Below are 19,408 nucleotides of genomic sequence, written 5' to 3'. Positions count from 1 at the left end.
GCTGTGAGGACGTGGGGCGCACACAGGGACACGGGGGGGCTGTGGGGACACCCAGGCACACGCTCGGGGACACACGTGCGCACGGGGCTGCTGCTGTGTGACGTGCCCACAGCGACACCCAGGTGACACAGGCAGGCCCATGGGGACACCCAGCGCCACCAGGGGACCCCACAGCCCCCAGCACAGGGTGGTGTCGCTGGGTCAGCCCCAGGCTGGGACAGGGGCACGGGCGTCTATGGGGGTTATGGGGGTGATGGGGGCCATGTGCAGGAGCAGGGGCGTTGGGCAGTATGGAGCATATTGGGGCGGGGGGGGGCTTGGGGAGCAGGGGGGCTTTGGGGCTCTAGGGGGACCAGGACATGAGGGTATGGGGGGCACAGGGGCTATGGGAGTACAGGGCATATAGAAGCTATGGGGTGCCAGGTGCATAAAGGATATGGGGACTGTAGGGGACACAGGGACTCTGGGGGACACAGTTGTTCACAGGAGCTATGGGGGGGCACCAGGTATGTGGGGGTATGGGGTTTATGATGGCATATAGGGACTATAAGGAGCACAGGGATATAGGGTGTCTGGGGGCACTAATGGTGTTGGGGATGTATGGGAGCTATGGGGGAACACCAGGGCTATGGGGAGCACAGGGGGTAACTGGGGGGCTGGGGGCACCAGGGGCACGGGGGCTATGGGGGCAGAGGAGCCCTGGGGAGCACAGGGGCTGTAGGGTCCATGGTGGATACCTGGCGGTATGGGGACATTGGAGGGGACAAGGGACCTGGGGGAGTATAGGGGTTATAAGGGGGCTGGGGGCACCAGGAGCACGAGGGGTATGGGGCTACAGGAGGCAGAGCTGCTATGGGAGGGGGGCTGTGGGGCCGGGGGGGTGTATGTGATATATATGGCACTGAGTCCATGGGGGGGCCATATGGGGACTCACAGCCCCCAGCCGCACCCACGCAGGCCTGGCTGGACAGGTGCTGGTGGCCATGTGCCCCCCCCCCCCCAGCCCCCACAGCCAAGGCCAGGCGTTAATGGTTAACCCCCGGCCCCCACACCTGCGTGGCTCCCAGGGGGGCTGGCACCCCAGGGTGCCCCACGCAGGGCGCCGGGACCCCCTCAGCCATGCCCGTGGGGTGCCCCCCACAGTGTGACCACAGGGAGGGGTCCCGGCACCCCCCCACCCCGCAGGGGAACCCCGCACCCCCTGGCAGCACCCAGCTGGGTGCCGGCTGCCCCTTCCCAGGGGTGTCCTTGGGGCGGGGGGTGCCCCGATAAGGGGGGAGATTTAAGGCTGGCGACCGCCCCGTGGGCCCTTGCCGAGCCGTGATCATGATGCTGACGCTCCTCATCCCCCTGCTGCTGGTGGCTGGCGGTAAGCTGTCCTCAAACCCCTCCGGCATCCCCAATTTGGGGGTCCCGGCACCCCGGGGTGACCGGCACCCTGCCTCTCAGGCTGCCAGGCCGCGGTGCTGCTGAAAGAGCCGCAGTCGCGGGTGGTGAACGGGGAGGACGCGGTTCCCTACAGCTGGCCCTGGCAGGTGAGCGGCACGGGGACGGGGACGGGGACGTGGCGGGGACACTCAGTGGGTGACACGGCGCCCTCCCACCCCGTGTGCCCGCGTCCCCGCCGCAGATCTCGCTGCAGTATGAGCGCGACGGCACCTTCCGCCACACCTGCGGGGGCACCCTCATCGCGCCCAACTGGGTGATGACGGCCGCGCACTGCATCTCGTGAGCGGGGCGCAGGATGGGTGCAGGGGGGGCGGGGTGGGTGCACGGAAGGGGTACGGGGTGCAGGATGGGTGCAGGGGGGCTGCATGGTGCAGGGTGGGCGCATGGAATGGGTGCAGGGTGCAGGAGGGGTGCTGGGTGGGGTAAGGATGATGCTGGATGCAGGGATAGGTGCATGGAGGGGATGTGGGGTGCAGGGTGGGAGGACGGGTGCACGGAAGAGGTGCAGGGAGCAGGATGGGTGCAGGGGGTGCGAGGTGCAGGATGGGTGCACGGAAGGGGTGCAGGAGGGGTGCAGGGTGGGTGCACACAGGAGGTCCAGGACACACGGAGGACAGGCATGGGGGTGATGGGCTATGCAGGATGGGTGCAAGGAGGGTGCCATGTGGGCGCACAGAAGGAGTGCAGGCTGCAGGGATGGGTGCAGGAGGGCTGCAGCCCCCGTCCCCTGGGGCGCCCCCGGTGCCACCCAGCGTGGCGTCCCCTGAGGGCCGTGTCCCCACGGGCAGCTCCACGCTCACCTACGAGGTGGTGCTGGGTGAGTACGACATGAGCTCCGCCGAGGGCCCCGAGCAGCGCATCCCCGTCGCCACCTCCGACATCTTCGTGCACCCTAAGTGGAGAAGCTCATGTGTGGCCTGCGGGTGAGCCGGGGCCCGGCGGCGCGGGGGGATGCTGTCCCCACGCAGAGCCCCCATGACACGTGTGTGTCCCCACGTGGCAGCAACGACATCGCCCTGATGAAGCTGCGGCACAACGCGGTGCTCAACAACCAAGTGCAGACGGGGCAGCTGCCGCCCGCGGGCACCATCCTGCCCGACGGCTACCCCTGCTACCTGAGCGGCTGGGGACGTCTGTCCAGTGCGTCCCCGCGGCGTGGGGACAGCGCCCGGCTGCTCCCCGGGGAGGGAGAGGGAGGGACGGGGGGGAGGATGCGGGATGGAGAGATGGAGGAAAGGAGGGATGGGTGGCGGAAGGAAGGGAGGCGTGGAGAGACAGGGATGGGGGAACGGAAGGAGGGATGGGGGGATGGAAGGGGGGAAGGATGGGATGGAGGGAAGGACGTGGGAGGGAGGGATGGGGGCTCGTTGGAAGGATTGATGGGTGATGGACAGATGTTTGGATGGATGGATGGATGGATGGATGGATGGATGTGGGATGGATGGAAGAATGGATAGATGGATGATGGATAGACGGATGATGGACGGGTGGTGTGTGGATGCTGGATGGACGTGGGATGGATGGGGCTGGCGGGCAGGATGCCAGGCACAGGGCTGTCCGTCTGGGTCCCTAAGCCCCCACCCCATTGGCAGCTGGGGGCCCGCTGCCAGACCGGCTGCAGGAGGCGCTGATGCCCGTGGTGGACCACGAGCACTGCACGCAGCCCGACTGGTGGGGCAGCCTGGCCATCCGCACCACCATGATCTGCGCCGGCGGAGCCGAGAAGGCCGGCTGCAACGTGAGTGCCGATCCGGGCTGCGCCGTGCTGGGGGAGCCGGGGCACCCCAACCCCAGCCTGACCCCGACCCCATCCCCAGGGCGACTCGGGCGGCCCCCTGAACTGCCAGGCTGCCGATGGGCACTGGGAGGTGCACGGCATCGCCAGCTTCGTCTCGGGACTGGGCTGCGACACCCCCAAGAAGCCCACTGTCTTCACCCGCGTCTCCGCCTTCGAGGACTGGATCGCCGAGGTGGGTGCCAGGGTGCTGGGACAATGGGGTGCTGGGGTAATGGGGTGCCAGGGTGCTGGCATGCCAGAGTGCCAGGATGCTGGGATGCTGTGGTGTTGGGGTACCAGGTTGCTGGGGTGCCATAATGCTGGGTGTTGGGGTGCCGGGGTGTTGGGGTGCCAGGGTGTTGGGGTGCCAGCGTACCATGGGGCTGGGATGTCGAGGTGCTGGGGTACCGTAGTGTTGGGGTGCTGGGGTGTCAGAATATTCAGATGTCAGGGTGCCAGGGCACCGGGGTGCTGGGACGTTGCAGTGCCAGGGTGCTGGGCTGTCGGGGTGCCCAGGTACCAGGGTGCTGGGACATTGGGGTGCGGGGATGCCGGGGTGCTGGGGTATCAGGGCACCAGGGTGTCGCACCCCCTCAGCCACTTCTCTCTTCCAGATCATGAACAACAACTGAGCAGGGCAGCAGCAACCTCCCGGCATCGCAGAGGGCAAATAAACCCGCAGAGCTGGCACCTCGCGTGTCCCGTGTGCTGAGGGGGAGCGGGTGTGCACACACGGGTGTGCAGCCGGGCACGCGCGGGCGCCTGGCAAAAGCGGCCGCCTTTGCCAGCAGATGGCACTGGCAGAGCGGGCGCGGGGAGCGCGGCTGCACCCATGGCTGTGCCCGGGTGCCGCGGGGATGGGCACCCAGAGACACGCCAGTGCCATGGGGATGGGCACCCAGAGAGATGGGCACGGGGATGGGCCCAGAGGGAGCCCGGAGACACCCAGGCACTATGGGGACAAGCACCCCGGGGTGCCCTGAAGCTATGCTGATGGGTTCCCTGAGATGCAGTGACACCCACAGGGCAAGGACCCCCTGTCCCATGGCACCCTGATGCCATGAGCACCATGAGGTGTCCCGGTGCCACGAGGATGGGCTCCATCCTCCTCCCCAAGGCACCCTGAGGCCATGGGGATGGGCCCCCCTGAGGCCTCCCTTGTGCCATGGGGAAGCTGTCCCCGTACTCCTCAAGGTGCCCTGACAGCACGATGATGGGCCCCCAAGGTGCCCTGATGCCGTGGCGATGGGCACCCAGCGACACCCTGATGCCACGGGGATGGGTGCACAGCAGGACCCTGATGTCCCAGGGACAGCCCCCCCTAAGGGGCCCTGATGCCATGTGTCATCCCCGGGCCCCCCAGGTGCCCTGGTGGGCACCCAGAGACACCCGGGTGGTACGGGGATGAGCACCCCGAGGTGCCCTGACACCACGAGAATCGGCTCCTCCCTGATGGCACCCTGAGGCCACGGTGATGGGACCCCATGGGTGCCCTGATGCCACAGTGATGGGCACCCCGAAACACCCTGAAGCTGGGGGGGAACGGACAGGCTCTCAAAGACAGCCAGGCACTATGGGCACGAGCACCCCGAGATGCCCCAGCGCCACGGGGATGGGCCCCTCTGGGTGCCCCGTCCCGGGCGTGCGGCCATGACGGAGGCCCTGGACCCGGCTCTCGCTCGCCGCCTCCTGCCCTCCCGGCCCAGCCGTCGCCTCGCAACGGCCGGCCGCGGCGCGTGACCGGGAACAAAGGGCCCTTTGACGGCGGCCCCGCCACGGCCGGCACACATGGGCCCCCCGCTTCCCCCGGCGGGGACCCCCGTGTCCCCACGGGGATGGGGCCACCCCGAGCCGGGTGGAAAATCCCCGTCCCTGTCCCGCCGCGGGGCTGTATGGTTTTATTGGCCCTTGTCGCTGTGCCTGGGGGACCTTTGGTCCCCGCGCGGGCCCTTTGCTCCGGCTGCTGAGGCCGCCCCGGCTCGTGACATCCTTGCACAACCGGTGACGCCCTCAGGAGGCCAGGGACGGTGGGGACAGGATGGGTGCTGGCTGCAGGCTGAGCCGGTGGTTCCTTACCAGAAGGGCGGGCACCATGGTGCCCCGATCCCCCCGAGGCAGGGGGACACTGCGCGGGGCAACGCGCCAGGCCCAGGTGGCAGAGGGGACACGGGGCAGGGGCTGCACCACAGTGCCAGTGCGGTGGGGCTGGTGGGGCTTGAGCCCGGAGCGGGTGCTGCGAGCCTGGCATGGGTGCTGTGAGCCTGACTTGGGTGCTGTGAGCCTGACATGGGTGCTGTAAGCCTGACATGGGTGCTGCGAGCCTGGTGTGGGTGCTGTGAGCCTGGCATGGGTGCTGTAAGCCTGGAGCGGGTGCTGTGAGCCTGGAGCGGGTGCTGCGAGCCTGGCGTGGGTGCTGCGAGCCTGGCATGGGTGCTGTGAGCCTGGTGTGGGTGCTGTGAGCCTGGCATGGGTGCTCTTAGCCTGGTGTGGGTGCTGTGAGCCTGGCATGGGTGCTCTTAGCCTGGCATGGGTGCTGTGAGCCTGGAGCGGGTGCTGCGAGCCTGGCATGGGTGCTGTGAGCCTGGCATGGGTGCTGTGAGCCTGGAGCGGGTGCTGCGAGTCTGGAATGGGTGCTGCGAGCCTGGAATGGGTGCTCTGAGCCTGGCGTGGGTGCTGCGAGCCTGGCATGGGTGCTGTGAGCCTGGTGTGGGTGGTGCGAGCCTGGCATGGGTGCTTGGAGCCTGGCATGGGTGCTGCAAGCTTGGAACAGGAGCTCTGAGCCTGGCATGGGTGCTTCAAGGCAGGTGTGAGTGCTTCAAGGCTGGCATGGGTGCTTCAAGGCCAACAAGGCTGCTTCAAGGCTGGCATGGGTGCTGCAAGGCCAACAAGGGTGCTTCAAGGCTGGCATGGGTGCTTCAAGGCCAACGAGGGTGCTTCAAGGCTGGCATGGGTGCTGCAAGGCCAACGAGGGTGCTTCAAGGCTGGCATGGGTGCTGCAAGCCTGGCAGGGGTGGTGCAAGGCTGGCACGCGCGCTGCGAGCCTCTCTTGGGAACTTTGGTCCTGGCACAGGCGCTGCGAGCCTGGCACGGCTCCTTTGAGGCTGGCGTGGACACTTTGAGCCTGGCACTGGCACGCAGCCAGCTCGGCCCCTGGGCAGCTCCTCCCTCGCCGGCGGTGCCAGCCGCCTCCGAAAACCCCCGTGTCCTCTGGCCGGACCCACCCCCCCGGTGACTCAGCCGGTTCCCGGCGAAGCCGATCCCTATATAACGCGGTGCTGCCACACGGGGCCAGCGCCGGCCCCGCCGCCCCTGCCTCAGTTTCCCTCGCTGGGGTGCCCCCGGTGCTGCGGCCATGTGGATGGTGTCACCGCCGGTCGGTAAGTCCCGCCTCGACGCCCCGACACCGCTTGCCCCCGGCACAAGGCTTCCCCCTGAAGAAGCACTGGTTTTGGTGGTTTAACACGAAACGGGGATTCGTGGTGGTCGTCGGCCGAGTGAGGCTGCTCAGGGGTCGCCGGCACTGGGTGGTTTGGGGGGGAAAAGGGGATAAGAGCAGGTTTTAAGGTGCTGGCACGGAGCTGCTCCACGCTCGCCTGCGGGGCTGGTGTCACGCTCGGCTGGGCGGGCAGCGGCGAACCGGGCCGGCAGCCAGCGGCACCGCTCGCTCGGCCCTTCAAATCGGGGCAGAAAATCGCAGAAAGAGGCAGCTTGAATAAAACAAGAAGGCGAGCCTGCACCCCCTTTGGAAAACCCTCCTTCTCGTCGCTGAGAACTCCCCGTCTGGAGCAGGCCCCCGTAACGCCGCATGGAAAGAGCCAAATCCGCCCTTTTTCCCACAGAAATCGCTGTGCAGAGCACTGCCTGCAGCACGGGGCTGGGCGGGATGTGGGGCAGATCCCCGGCCCCGCCGTCCCTCTCACCCATCCCTTTGCTTTTGGGGCCGGGAACGCCAAGAACGGGCAAGTTTGGGTGCCGTGGTGACGCCTGGGCATTGTGATGCTGGCAGAGCGCGGCGGTGCCACTAACCCTGCCCGGGGCCTGATCCTGCCCGGTGCGGGGACGGGACGGGGTTTGCACAGGAATTCACCACCTGAGGGCTTTGCTTCAGACAAGCTGTCACCTCGGTCAGAACCAAAACCGCCGCTTTTTGCCCGTTTTTGCCGCCATGAAGGGTGCTCCCCTCCCCAGGGCACGGAGACACCCCACACCCACCGGCTCAGCCCCAGCACGGGGGGACGGCACGATGCACAACCGCAGGCCCCCCGAAAACACCGTTTCTTGTGGGGAAAAAACGGGGCGGGAGGGGCGGCGAAATTTACCCCTGCAGGGCACCGTCCGATGGCTTTTTTGGGGGTGTTTTTCCATCCCCGCCCGCTCGGCTCAGCCCGAAACCCTGGTGGCGCGGCCCAGGGTGGGGTGGCCAAAGGTCGGCGGTGCGGCACCCCCGCCCCGCTCGCAGCCCAGCTCGGAGAATGGGAAATTTCCTTCCTTTCTGCAGGCAGCAGCGCCCGGTGGCCGGGGGGCTCGTCGTGCCCGGCCGCCACGAGCCGGCCTGCTCTCAGCCCCGCGGGACGGCGGGGGCTGCGGCGGCGGGGGGGCGAGCGGTTGTGGCTCTTGTTGTGCTCTGACATGCTGTTTTCTTTCAGATGAAGGATGTCACCAGCTTGCCTGGCTTTGGGACCACGGCAAAGGCAGGGTGCAAAACACACTAGTAGGACATGACCCTTAACACTTTCTCTAAAGCGTAGCCCTATAGGTATATAAGATCAATAGAGCTTAACACTGGGGTTGGCTTTTATTCTAAGCTTGGGTTTGGTCGTGGTTTTGGTTTTGTTTTGTTTTGTTGTTTTGTTATTTTGTTATCGTTTCACTTTTTTCTTTCGCCTCCTGCGGGCAGACGGAGGCAGGGGCTTCCCCCTGCGGCGCTTGCAAAAAAAAACCTGAGCTGTGCAAAAACGGTTTGGGGAGCGGTGCTTCGGTTGTGACCCGCGCCGAGCCGGGAGGAGGAGGAGGGGGAAGGCGCTCCGCGAAGGCTCCTGCCGGGGGGGAGCGCCCCAAAACCTCCGCCGGCCCCTTCCCAACGCTGGAAGGGGGCTGAGGGGCTTCAGCCCCGAGCACCGACCTGCTACCTCGGGTGCTTAAATAAGTCCCAGCCAGAAAGCTGCCACCGAGGGGCTCAGCCCTTGACCGGCGCCTCGGTGGCTTGCAGGTATCTTCCAGTACACCAAGAAGCTGTTCCTGAGCAAGCAGGTGGGACGGGTGCAGGCACTGGAGTCTGTCCGGAAAAATGCCGCCAACGCGCTCTCCATGGCGAACCTGATCATGGGGCTCTCCTCCATCCTCTGCAGCCTGAACAGGTGGGGAGCAGCCAAAAAAAAAAAGGGTAAATCCGGTTAAATCGGCACCTCCACGGGGCTCACCGCCTCCCCCCTACCTCCCCAGGCAGTACCACCACTCCTGCTGGCTGCTCCTCGGGGGCTTTCTGCTCGATTTGGCCGACGGAGCCGTCGCCCGCCAGCTCAACGCCTGCTCGGCGCTGGGTGAGTGACCGCCCCGGGGCCGGGGCTGTGCAAACGGGGGGTGCCAGGAGCTGTCTCCCCCCGGCAGCCGCCCGCTCGCTGCCTGCAGGTGCCAAGATGGATGATTTCGCCGACTTCACCTCCTTTGGGCTGGCCACGGCGCTGCTGCTGCAGACGCAGGGTGTGCTGGACGGGCTGCTGGCCATCGCCTACGTGCTGGCCGTCTTCACTCGCCTCTGCTTCTTCTCCAGCGGTGAGACGGGGGTTTTGGGGAGCGGCGGCGCTCCACGGGGCGGCTGCCCCCCGTTTGGCACCCGGCTGAGCGTGTCGCACCCCGCAGAGATCCCCTTCACCTACCGGGGGTTGCCCTGCCCCTACGCCTCCTCGCTGCTGGTGAGCATCTTCCTGCTGACGGGCGGCAACGTCACGCTGCTGCGCGTCACTGCCATCGTCATGATCCTCTTCATGGTCGACCAGGGCTTCTACCCCCACGACAAGGTGCTGGAGTCCCAGCTCTGGAAGAAGGTGATCTACGCTGGAGGTAAGGACAGGGAAGCCCGGCACCGATCCGGGCAATAAGGCCGGTTGAGGTCTGCCACCCAGCGCCGCCGCAGGAAGGCACAAACGTGCTGCTCTGCTCTGGGTGCTGATGGTTCCCCTTCACAGGCATTGTGGCTGTGCTGCTCTTGCCCACGACGGTCGCTTCCATGTACTACCTCGCCTGGTCGGCGTCCTACATCTTCTCCCCCTTTGCCATCTGGAGCTGCAAAGCCTAAGGGCGAAGCGGCGGCCGCCCTGGCGAGGACTGCTCCGGCCTTACACTCCACCGAACGCGCAGTAAAGCTCTCCTCTCCCTCCCTCTCGGGTGCCAGCACCAGGGTGTCTCGTCTCCCCACCTTCCTTAGCTCTTCCTGGGGAAAGCGGCAGCAGCGGAAGCCGAACCCAGCCCGGCAGGCGCGACGCTGCAGCCCCTGGAGAGAGAAACGCCACCACTCATCCCCTTCAAGTGTTTTCCCAGCTGCGGCAGAGCCTGTTTAGAAAAGAAAATAGCTGAGCTCCCGCAGAGGGAAGCTCTCAGCTTCAGGAGAGCCCAGGCTGGGCTCCAAGCTGCCCTGCCCGTGCCCTGCCCGCGCCCTGGTCCCTGCGGCGCTGGGCGAATCCCCGGCCACAGCCAGAACAACAACTCCACTCCAGAGGCTGCCTTCCCCCTTTCCTGGGAGATTCGACCCAAAAACCCTCCCCAGACGGCTCCCGGGCTGCCCCCAGTGCATAGCCCCGGGGCGGCAGCTGGGACGTGAATCAGGGTGATGCTCACGCAGCCGACACGTTCCCACTGTACACAGTGATTTATTGCCAGGGTGTAATTGTGGCACGTTTACGCCCCTGAGATCCCAACCATGATGAGGAAACAACCCTGGAGAGGGCAGCGGGGCCGGGCCGTCCCCTCGGGCCAGGCTGGGAGGAAGCCACCGATCAAATCTCCAGAGAGCGCAACAAAGCTGGGCCCGGTTCTCCCCAAAACCCAGCCCTGAGACACAGGGAGTGTTCTGGTATTTATTTTTTACTCATCACCACGGGGAAACAATATCTCAGCCGTGTTCTTTTTTCCTTTCTGCGCTCGCTTGATGAGGTGTGGGAGGGAGGGAGGAATGTAGAAGGGAAAAATGGAACTTGAAACCTGCCGGCCGAACTCTCTGGAAATAAAAGCTGGAGAACAACTGCCGCGTGCGAGCCTGCCCGCGGCTGGAAAGCGGAGGGCGTGTGGGTGGAGGAAGGAAGCGAAGGTCAAACCTTGCGCCGAGCAGCAGAGGAAACCAGAGCAAATCTGCGGCTCGGCTCCCTGGGGAGGCTCCTGCGGCGCGAGCAGCTGCGAGCCGGACCCGGACAGAAACGACCCCGTCCCAGTCACGACGAGCGCCTGGGGGACCCCGGCGGCTCCCCGCCGCTGTAAACAGCCGCTGCTCCCCTTGGCAGGGAGACGGCGGGTGCGGGGCCCGCGGGCCGAGGTCCCGCTCGGCGCAAGGCCGGCCGGAGCTGGCGGCTGCTGGCTGCAGCTGCTCTGGCGCGGGGCCGCTGCGCCCGTCCCCGCCGCCAGCCCCGGCCCGGCCCCGTGCTCCCGGCGGGGTTCGGCCGTGGCTGCCCCCGCGCCGTTCCCACCGCGCCTGCCAGCAGCGGGGGCAGCGCCGGCACCGCGCCGCCCAGCAGGACCAGGAGCCAGACAAGTGCGGAACGACCACTGCTTTTATTAAGAAAAAAAGGAAGAGAAAGTTGTTCTTCAAGGCGAAGTAATAAATAACGCGGCGACGCGGGGCAGGCGCCGGCAGCGGGCACCGGCGGGCCGGGGGCGCCGCCCCTCACTCGCTGGGGGCCTGCATCTGCTTGCAGAAGGAGTCGAACTGCTGCTGCTCCAGCTCCGTCATCACCCGGTTCAGGGCGTAGATCTGCGGGGACAGAGGCGGGCGGGCGGTGAGGCGCGGCCGTGCCACACGGAGGCACCGGGAGCAGCCCCCCGGCCCCACCGCCGCCCCCCGCCCACCTCCGCCCGCTGCCGCTGCTTCAGCTCCTGCTGCGCCGACTTCTGCTTCGCCTTCTCCAGGCGGGCCGCCGGCTCCCGGGGCTTCGGCCTCTCCTTCCGCCCGCCGCTCGGCTCCATGGCTGGGGCAGGGCCTCGGGGGGCGGCCCGGCCCCCCCCGGCCCCCCCGGCCCGCACCGACCCCCGCCGCCCCGCTCCCGGCAGGGCCCTGCCCGCGGCAAGATGGCGGCCGCGCCCCGCCCCGCCCCGCCCGGCCTGCGCGGGCCGCGCCCCCTCCCCCAGCGCGCATGCGCCCTCGCGGGCGGGGCCCGACAGCGCCGCCTGGCGGGCGGGCGGGGAGCGGCGGGGGCGGGTCCCGCGGCCCGGCCGGTACCGGCACCGGCACCAGTAACGGCACCAGTAACGGCACCGGCACCAGTAATGGCACCAGTAACGGCACCGGCACCAGTAACGGCACCGGTAACGGCACCGGCACCAGTAATGGCACCAGTATCGGCACCGGCACCAGTAACGGCACCGGCACCAGTAACGGCACCAGTAACGGCACCAGTAACGGCACCGGCACCAGTAATGGCACCAGTAATGGCACCGGCACCAGTAACGGCACCGGCACCAGTAATGGCACCAGTAACGGCACCGGCACCAGTAACGGCACCAGTAACGGCACCGGTACCAGTAATGGCACCGGTACCAGTAATGGCACCGGTAACGGCACCGGCACCAGTAATGGCACCAGTAACGGCACCGGCACCAGTAACGGCACCGGTATCAGTAATGGCACCAGTAACGGCACCGGCACCAGTAACAGCACCAGTACCGGCACCGGTACCGGCACCGGCACCAGTAACGGCACCGGCAGGCCTGCCCCCAGCGCCCCAGCCGCTCCCGGCCCCGTGTATTGCACCCCCCTACATCGCACCCCCATATATCACACCCTGTAAACATCATGTCCCTATACGTCATGCCCCCATATATCACACCCCCATATATCACGCCTCTATGCGTTATGTCCCCATATATCACACCCCCTATACCTCACACTCCCATATATCACACCCCCTGTACATCACACCCCTTATATATCACACCCCTTATATCACACCCCCGATACACAACGTCCCTGTACATCACATCCCCTACACCTCACGGACCCCTATACCATACCCCCATACATCACGCCCCCCGCTGTACCACGTCCCCCCATATATCACGCCCCCTCCACACCTCCCCCATACAGATATCAAGCAGCCCTATAGCACACCCGCTGTACAGCGCACCCTCTGCCCAGCACAGCCCCCCCACAGCCCCGCTGTACACCTCACGTCCCCTAACGCAGTGTGTGCCCCCCTAGCCCCCCAACCTGGTCCCCCCCAACTGGCAGCCGCCAGCTGGGGGAGGCTGGGCACAGCCTGGCCTGGCACACGGCACCGTGCGGCACGGCGCGGCACGGCGCAGCACGGCTCTGCACACCATGGCACAGCACAGTACGGTTCAGCACACCGTGGCACGGCACAGCATGGCACGGCACGGCTCAGCAACACCACTGCACAGCACAGCACGGCTCAGCACACCGTGGCGTGGCACAGCACACACCGCAGAGCCATGGCACGGTGCACAACACATGGCATGGCAGGGCACGGTGCAGCACAACGTGGCACGGCTGAGCATGGCATGGCACAGCACAGCTCAGCACACCATGGCGTGGCACAGCACAGTTCAGCTACCATGGCATGGCACAGCACAGCTCAGCACACCGTGGCACGGCACAGCACACTCCGCAGAGCCATGGCACGGTGCAGCACAGCGCGGTGCAGTACATACAGCACGGCACAGCCCGGCACAGCACCGCCTGGCACAGCGCACGTGATGCAGCAGCAGCACAGGGTGCAACATGGCACGGCACAACACGGCACAGCACAGCCCGGGATGTCACAGTGCACACCACGGCACACCGCGGTGCAGGAGGACATGACGCATTACGGACGGCGCGGGGCACTACGCACGGCGCAGCAGCACCCAACCCCGCGCCACGGGGGTGCCCCCATCCCGCACAGGGGCTGCACCACCCGGCCCCTTTGCTCCAAATCCACCTTTTATTGCAGCGGCCGGGGCAGGGACGGACCTGCAGGGCCACGTGTGGAAGCACAGGACGGGGGGGCACCGGCTGCATCCTGCCCGGTGCCCGGAGTCAGCTCGGGGTTGAGGGTGGGTGATGCCGGGCAGGATCCGGCCCCGGCGGGGCAGTGCGAGCCCTCTCCTGCCCAGGCAGCCTGGGTGAGCGCTGCTGCACCCTGCGGGCAGGGCAGCGTCCCCCGTCCTGCGGCCACCGCCCCAGGCTCGTGCCCGTCCTCAGGGGTCCTGGCAGGGCGCAGACCCTGCTAGATGCGGACGGTGTTGATGCGCAGGGGCTGGACGTTCTTGCCGTTGGCGTGGCTCTGCCCAGGGCTGAAGTAGGAGCAGAGCTTGCCAGGGAACTTCTCCCGGAAGGTGTAGAGCCAGGACATGTCATCGGCGTTGTAGAAGATGAGCAGCCCCTTGTCATAGTCCAGGAAGACTCCCACCTTCTCCAGCTTGCTCTTGACGTTGAGCCGGGTCCAGGGCTCGGTGCAGGCGCTGTACTGGTTCCCATCGTGCATGACGATGCAGTAAAAGCCCCGGCTGGGCTGGATCTGGATGCTGCCCTTGCGGGTGACGGCCTCGTGCGCCAGCCCGATCATCCACTGCGTCTTCTCGGACACCACCACCTCCCAGTAGTGCACGCCGCCGCCGAAAGCCTCCGTGCCCAGCACCGACACCTCCACGTCGAAGCGCCGAGGCGAGTCCTGCAGCGGCTGCGGGTGCAGGTTGCCGTAAGCCACGATGGTGCAGTCGTCGGAGAGGATGAGGCGCTGGTGCGCTGTGCCGGGGTCCAGCGTCAGCGCCGCCGGCACTGCAGGGAGGGGCGGCCGTCAGCACCCCTGGGACCCCCACCCAGCTGTGCACCCACCTTGGGGGCACGCAGGTGGCTTTCGGCAGCCGAAGCAGCTCTGCAGAAGCCGCTCGTCCTCCCCCACACCCCCCCACCAGCTCCCCCTGGGGACAGGAAGGTCCCCGTGGGCTCACCCTCACCCTCGCTGGGTCCCCCAACTCCATCCTCACCCGGGTGGATGTCCTGGAAGAGAGACTTCCAGATGGTGTACTGCAGCGGGCCCATGTACTTGGAGGTAGGAAAGTCCTCGTAGGTGAGGTTGGTCTCGTGGATCTTCCCCTTGAGCCTGCAGGAGAGGCGCTGGTTGGCGAGGTCCCACGCGGGGCACCCCGGCCCCCCCGGCCACCCACGCACCCACCTCTCGGACAAGGAGGCGACGCCGGCCAGGAAGGCGTGCTTGTCGGCCTCGGCCAGGCGCTCCTGCAGGATCTGGCTGCCCTCCTGCACCTTGCGCAGCTGCTGGCTGTAGCGCTGGATCTTCTGCTCGATGTCGGTCAGCGTCCGCGCCGTGTCCGCCTCCAGCTCCTCCAGCATCGCCTTCTGCCGCTCCCGCAGCAGCCGGTGCAGCCGCTCAAAGGCCTCCCCGATGGTGGCCCGCAGGCTCTTGGCTGACGACTGGGGGGCGCGGGTGTGCGTCAGCCCCACGGAAAGCCCCAGCGTGGTGGGGTCTGTAGCCCCCTGCCCGCCCAGACCAACACTGACCCACTGCAAACGCTGCCGGGGATGCCCCGCGTGTGGTTTTGAGCACCTGAGCGGGTACCCGGTGGAGGATAGAAAACCCACCCTCTGCCCCACAGCTGGTAACGGGGAGGGGACATGAAGCTGAGGGAGAAGGGAGCCCAGTGTGAAGAGCAGTCCCCTCCCCAAACAATGCCCAAGCAAGCAGAAAGAGGAAGGTGCTAAATGAAACGGGGAAATAAGCGACAGGGCACAGGGGCCAGCCTGCCACAGGGCTACGCATGGCCAGGGAAGGGAAATGGGGCACAGTCAGCAAGATTTGGGTCTTGGTGTGTCTGTAGGGAGGCTGGAGGTCCCAGAACTGGGCTGGCGAGGCTCGCTCCTGCACCCACCCAGCAAGGGAATCAAGGAGCAGGGGAACAGCACTGAGACACGGGGCTGTGCCGGGGGGTACGACCACCCCAGCAGCTACAAAGCACCCGGTGTGCAGCAGGGACAGGGCAGGGCAACGGATTTGGAGCGATTCTGTCAACAATAAAGGGCTGGAGGGGTAACGGGGTCCTGCCTCGGGACCCCTGGGGACACCGAGTGCGTCCCCGCTCCTACCTTGGTCTCTGCCAGCTGCCGCTTGAGGAGGTGCAGGGCCTCGGTGTGGCCTCGCTCGCTCTCCTGCAGGCCCTGGAGCTGCTCCTTCAGCTCCCGCTGCAACGCAGGCAGGCGCTCAGACCCAGCTCGCAGCCCAGTCTGACCAGTCTGCCCAGTTCCCCACTCCCCGTGGGGCCGCGAGCTGGGGGACCCGGCAGCATTAAGAAAAGAAAAAGACAACCCACGGGATTTGGGGGGAAAAGCAAAGCTTCTCGCAGGTCCCAGGCTCCTGCAGCCCCAGGCTGAGCTTCACCAGCACTGCCAGCAGCACGAAGCCGAGGTGCTGGGAACCCCTGGCCCCTGGGGACCACAGGGTGGCCCCACAAATGTTTACCGGGGCATCACTGGGCACTGACAGCGGTGAGGGGATGAGTCGGTGCCCGTGAAGGTCAGCGCCCGGCTGCCTCCCCGCAGGCACGGGCACAAAGCTCCCCTGAAACGGCAGCCCTGGGGGTTTGGGGACGGACGAAGGACCGTGCCCATCGGGTGCCAGTGCCTGCACAGCAGCACCGGGGTAGAGACACACTGAATGCATGGACACAAGGGGGAATTTTATGGGGAGCACCTCCTCAGACCCACGTGCGAACAGAGGGAGCTCCAGCTAAGGTGCACGTGGGCAGGCAGACAGGGCATCCCACGGACACACTGCCCTGGGGAACAGGGACAGACAGACGGACAGACGTCGGCAGAGCAGCTCAGCGCAGCCGGGCAGGGGGGACAAGAGGGACAGCGCCCGGACCCCCAAGCCAGGCAGGGCCGGACGCCCACCCACCCACCTGCAGCTCCTCGAAGGCATCGTCCACGTTGGTGACCTGGTGCTGCTCGTGCACGGCGGGCTCGTCGCAGAAGAAGCAGACAACGGCACGGTCGGTGAGGCAGAAGAGCTTGACCTTCTCGTGGTCCTTGCAGGGGAAGGGGCTGCGCTGGGCCCCCAGGATGGCGTCCAGGGGGAAGGCGCTGTAGCGCTCCACGATGTTGGCCAGCTTGAGGCTGGGCGCCAGGGTGGGCTCGGCGAAGGTGCGCCGGCACTCGGGGCAGTCGCGGGCGCCCTGGGGCTCCTGGCGCACCCAGTGCTCGGTGATGCAGCGCCGGCAGAAGTAGTGCTCGCAGCCGAAGCTCACCGGGTCCTGGTAGATGCTCAGGCAGATGGAGCACAGCAGCTCGTCCTTCAGGCTGCAAGCCATGGCCGCCCGGGGGAGGCGAGGCCGCCCGGGGGACCCGGGGCTCAGAGCGCCCGTGGGGGCTGCAATGGGGGGGAACTGGGGGGGGCGGGGGGGGGGGAGGGCTGCAGATGGGGCTGCAATGGGGGAAATTGGGGGGGGGGCTGCGAGGGGTGGGCTTGGGGGGCGGGCTGCGAGTGGGGCTGCAGTGGGGGGAACTGGGGGCTGGCTGCGAAAGGGAGAACCGGGGAGGGGCTCTGGGGGTGCAGCGGGCACGGGGGGGCCGGGCTGACTGGGGGCGCGGGGGCTGCCCGCGGGGCCGCAGCGGGGGAGCCCCGGGCTGAGGCCGCCCCGGCGGGACGCGGGTTCGAATCCCGGCCCCGGCTCCGCGCCCCACCCGCAGCTCCCGGGTTCGAGGCCGCCCCCCGCCTACTCCGAGCCGGCGGCGCCCGCTGCCCTCACCCAGCCGCAGGCGGTGCCGGTGCCCGGTGCCCCCGGTGCGAGCGAGCCCTCGGCCACCTCGCAGCGCGCCCCGCCGCGACGGGCGGGGGGTGGGCGAGGAGGAGGAGGAGGAGGAGGAGGAGGAGGAGGAGGAGGAGGAGGAGGAGGAGCAGGCGGGGCCGCGCGGCACTTCCTGCCTCCCCCCCCCGCAGCCACAGTGGTGCCGCCCCCGCCCCATTGTCCCCCGCCCAGCGGCCCGCACCACCTCCCGCCCGCGGGGGGGGCCTGGGGAGGAGGCGCTTAAAGGGGCCGCGGTGCTGAGGCGGCTCCGCTGCGGGCTCGGAGCCGTGCCCGGGCCCCTCCCGGTGCCCCCCCCCCTCCCCCGGGGTCGGAGCCGTTCCGGTGCCCGGGGCTGCGGCCTGGCCATCGGGGAGAGCAGCCCCCAGCCGCCCCCCTCCCGCGGGCACCTCCGCCCCCTCCCGGGCAGCCCCCTCCGTCTGTCCGTCCGTCTGTCCGCCCAGCCTTCAGTTGGCCCGTCCGCCCATCCGCCCCTCTGTCTGTTCTGTCCTTCCGTCCCTCAACCCCGTTGTCCAGTCATTTGTCCATCCTCCCCTCTGCTCCTCCCTCCATCTGTCTGTCCATCCGTCCCTCTCTCCATCCCTCCATCCATCCCCCCATCCCTCCATCCCCCCATCCGTCCATCCATCCCTCTCTCCATCCCTCCATCCCTCCATCCATCCCCCCATCCCTCCATCCTCCCCTCTCTCCATCCCTCCATCCCTCCATCCATCCCCCCATCCCTCCATCCCCCCATCCCTCCATCCTCCCCTCTCTCCATCCCTCCATCCCTCCATCCATCCCCCCATCCCTCCATCCCCCCATCCCTCCATCCTCCCCTCTCTCCATCCCTCCATCCCTCCATCCATCCCCCCATCCCTCCATCCCCCCATCCCTCCATCCTCCCCTCTCTCCATCCCTCCATCCGTCCGTCCGTCCCTCCCTCCCTCCACCCACCTCCCCACCTTCCCGTGCCCAACAGCAGCTCCCCCCTTCCCGCCCCTCCGTTTTGTCCCCAGTCCCCGGGGACGAGGGTTGAGGGCACACCGGGGGTGACACTGGCACGGGGCAGGACCCCGCGGGACGCTCAGCCCCGGCCGTGGGGTGCAGGAGGGAGGCCGGGCCCCCCTGCGCCCCCCGGGCTGCTCCCTGCAGCACCAGGGCAGCTGCGAAGCCACTGGAAGGCGAGGAAGGGTTTATGTCCCCAAAAATGTATTGCTGGCAAAATGCCGCCTTTTTCCCCCAGATCTTATCGATTTGACCAAAAAATGACGGAGCTGCGCTGGTGACAGGCTTCTCTTGTCCCTTCCCGTGCCAGGGAGCCCTCCTGCCTTGGGGCTGTCCCCAGCCCTTGTCCCCAAGCAAGGTGATGGCCAAGCCTGGAGGAGCACAGCCACCGTTTGCCCGGCCGCTTGAACCATTGTCCCCAAATCCCGCAGCATCGTCCCCAAATCCATCCCCAAATCCCCAAATCCATCCCCAAATCTGCTGCCATTCCCTCCGGGCACCGCCTGGGGCACCGGCCAGGAAACCAGCGCGGGGAGACCCCAGAAGCCACGCGGACACAGGGATAATCGGGAACGGATGGCGGAAAGCCCCGTCCGCGCTCTGGGGACGCACCCGGGGGTCCCTCTCCCGAACCCCCGCCGCAGAGGGGCTCTCAGCGGGGGCTCGGGGAGGAAGGAAGGAGCCGGATAAGAGGGGGGTAGCGATGCCCTGGGGGTCGAGCTGCACATTTCAGAGGCAGCACAAAAGTCAGGCCCGCCGCTGGCCGGCAGCCAAAGCGAACAAGGCTTTGCTTTGGCTGCCGAGCCCCCTGCGTCCCCCCGAGCCCCCCAGCACAGCCCCTCCTGCCCCTCGTCCCCCCCCCCCCCCCCACCGGCAGGGGGAATAACCGCCCGCTTTGTTCCTCGCCCGTGCAGGAGGAAGGCCCGAAAGGCTGGAAAAAAAAAAAAAAAGAAAAAAAAAAAAGCCAACCACAGGGGTTTGTTTTTTCTGCTTGTTTTTCTGCATTAGGAATTCAGGTCTTGTCTCCCCTCCAGGACCCGCTGGGGACTGAAGAAATGCTGAAATTAAATCATCAAAGCGCCGTCGGAGCGGGGAAGGGGCGGCTCGGCCGGCAGCGCGCCCGGCTCGCGCGCCCGCTTCGCCCCAGCCTGCGGCACGTGGCGGGGAAGAAGC

The 19,408-nt window shown here is 67.2% G+C and overlaps 4 protein-coding genes across 13 annotated transcripts; 2 read left to right on the top strand and 2 right to left on the bottom strand.

Annotated features, from left to right (window-relative positions):
- Positions 1 to 321: 321 nt before the first annotated feature.
- Positions 322 to 3,983, top strand: CELA3B (chymotrypsin like elastase 3B). The gene is made up of 8 exons (XM_048048627.2): positions 322 to 1,369; positions 1,450 to 1,535; positions 1,631 to 1,728; positions 2,238 to 2,372; positions 2,453 to 2,589; positions 3,042 to 3,187; positions 3,267 to 3,419; positions 3,841 to 3,983. Exons 1-8 carry the CDS (start codon positions 1,327 to 1,329, stop codon positions 3,856 to 3,858), a joined length of 816 nt encoding a protein of 271 aa, XP_047904584.2. The 5' UTR covers positions 322 to 1,326; the 3' UTR covers positions 3,859 to 3,983.
- Positions 3,984 to 6,459: 2,476 nt separating this feature from the next.
- On the top strand, positions 6,460 to 10,287 carry TMEM269 (transmembrane protein 269). 9 transcript variants are annotated; one of them, XM_048048631.2, is made up of 8 exons: positions 6,622 to 7,350; positions 7,873 to 7,937; positions 8,436 to 8,583; positions 8,669 to 8,766; positions 8,855 to 8,998; positions 9,086 to 9,138; positions 9,223 to 9,286; positions 9,412 to 10,287. In XM_048048631.2, exons 2-8 carry the CDS (start codon positions 7,880 to 7,882, stop codon positions 9,519 to 9,521), a joined length of 675 nt encoding a protein of 224 aa, XP_047904588.1. In that variant the 5' UTR covers positions 6,622 to 7,350; positions 7,873 to 7,879; the 3' UTR covers positions 9,522 to 10,287. The 9 variants fall into 9 exon arrangements, with proteins under 9 accessions (XP_047904587.1, XP_047904590.1, XP_047904586.1 ...); XM_048048633.2 differs by lacking the exon at positions 6,622 to 7,350 and adding an exon at positions 6,514 to 6,603 and having other exon boundaries at positions 7,873 to 7,982; positions 9,086 to 9,286; XM_048048629.2 differs by lacking the exon at positions 6,622 to 7,350 and adding an exon at positions 6,537 to 6,603 and having other exon boundaries at positions 9,086 to 9,286.
- Positions 10,288 to 10,968: 681 nt separating this feature from the next.
- On the bottom strand, positions 10,969 to 11,413 carry SVBP (small vasohibin binding protein). The gene is made up of 2 exons (XM_066982113.1): positions 11,282 to 11,413; positions 10,969 to 11,186 (listed from the first exon to the last, which is right to left on the bottom strand). The coding sequence occupies exons 1-2, from the start codon at positions 11,396 to 11,398 to the stop codon at positions 11,100 to 11,102; spliced, it is 204 nt and encodes a 67-aa protein (XP_066838214.1). The 5' UTR covers positions 11,399 to 11,413; the 3' UTR covers positions 10,969 to 11,099.
- Positions 11,414 to 11,468: 55 nt separating this feature from the next.
- Positions 11,469 to 16,855, bottom strand: LOC106048611 (E3 ubiquitin-protein ligase TRIM62). Of its 2 annotated transcripts, XM_013200650.3 has the most exons (5): positions 16,346 to 16,855; positions 15,531 to 15,626; positions 14,605 to 14,861; positions 14,417 to 14,532; positions 11,471 to 14,207 (listed from the first exon to the last, which is right to left on the bottom strand). In XM_013200650.3, the coding sequence occupies exons 1-5, from the start codon at positions 16,751 to 16,753 to the stop codon at positions 13,657 to 13,659; spliced, it is 1,428 nt and encodes a 475-aa protein (XP_013056104.1). In that variant the 5' UTR covers positions 16,754 to 16,855; the 3' UTR covers positions 11,471 to 13,656. The 2 variants fall into 2 exon arrangements, with proteins under 2 accessions (XP_013056105.1, XP_013056104.1); XM_013200651.3 differs by lacking the exon at positions 15,531 to 15,626 and having other exon boundaries at positions 11,469 to 14,207; positions 16,346 to 16,847.
- Between the last annotated feature and the right edge of the window lie 2,553 nt (positions 16,856 to 19,408).

The sequence above is a fragment of the Anser cygnoides genome, chromosome 23, assembly GCF_040182565.1.
Source record: "Anser cygnoides isolate HZ-2024a breed goose chromosome 23, Taihu_goose_T2T_genome, whole genome shotgun sequence".
Classification (NCBI taxonomy): Eukaryota; Metazoa; Chordata; class Aves; order Anseriformes; family Anatidae; genus Anser; species Anser cygnoides.
This window is presented reverse-complemented; position numbering and strand designations above follow the sequence as displayed.

Excerpts from the sequence above, each read along its gene's own strand:
- SVBP (XM_066982113.1), bottom strand. The coding sequence starts at position 11,398 with ATGGAGCCGAGCGGCGGGCGGAAGGAGAGGCCGAAGCCCCGGGAGCCG. Across the intron at positions 11,187-11,281 it reads AGCAGCGGCAGCGGGCGGAG|ATCTACGCCCTGAACCGGGT; the intron begins GTGGGCGGGGGG and ends CTGTCCCCGCAG.
- LOC106048611 (XM_013200650.3), bottom strand. The coding sequence starts at position 16,753 with ATGGCTTGCAGCCTGAAGGACGAGCTGCTGTGCTCCATCTGCCTGAGC. Across the intron at positions 14,862-15,530 it reads GGCAGCTGGCAGAGACCAAG|TCGTCAGCCAAGAGCCTGCG; the intron begins GTAGGAGCGGGG and ends CGCGCCCCCCAG. Across the intron at positions 14,533-14,604 it reads GTCGCCTCCTTGTCCGAGAG|GCTCAAGGGGAAGATCCACG; the intron begins GTGGGTGCGTGG and ends CCTCTCCTGCAG.
- CELA3B (XM_048048627.2), top strand. The coding sequence starts at position 1,327 with ATGATGCTGACGCTCCTCATCCCCCTGCTGCTGGTGGCTGGCG. Across the intron at positions 1,370-1,449 it reads CCTGCTGCTGGTGGCTGGCG|GCTGCCAGGCCGCGGTGCTG; the intron begins GTAAGCTGTCCT and ends CCTGCCTCTCAG. Across the intron at positions 2,373-2,452 it reads AGCTCATGTGTGGCCTGCGG|CAACGACATCGCCCTGATGA; the intron begins GTGAGCCGGGGC and ends CCCACGTGGCAG.
- TMEM269 (XM_048048635.2), top strand. The coding sequence starts at position 6,579 with ATGTGGATGGTGTCACCGCCGGTCG. Across the intron at positions 8,999-9,085 it reads CCTCTGCTTCTTCTCCAGCG|AGATCCCCTTCACCTACCGG; the intron begins GTGAGACGGGGG and ends CGCACCCCGCAG. Across the intron at positions 9,287-9,411 it reads GAAGGTGATCTACGCTGGAG|GCATTGTGGCTGTGCTGCTC; the intron begins GTAAGGACAGGG and ends TCCCCTTCACAG.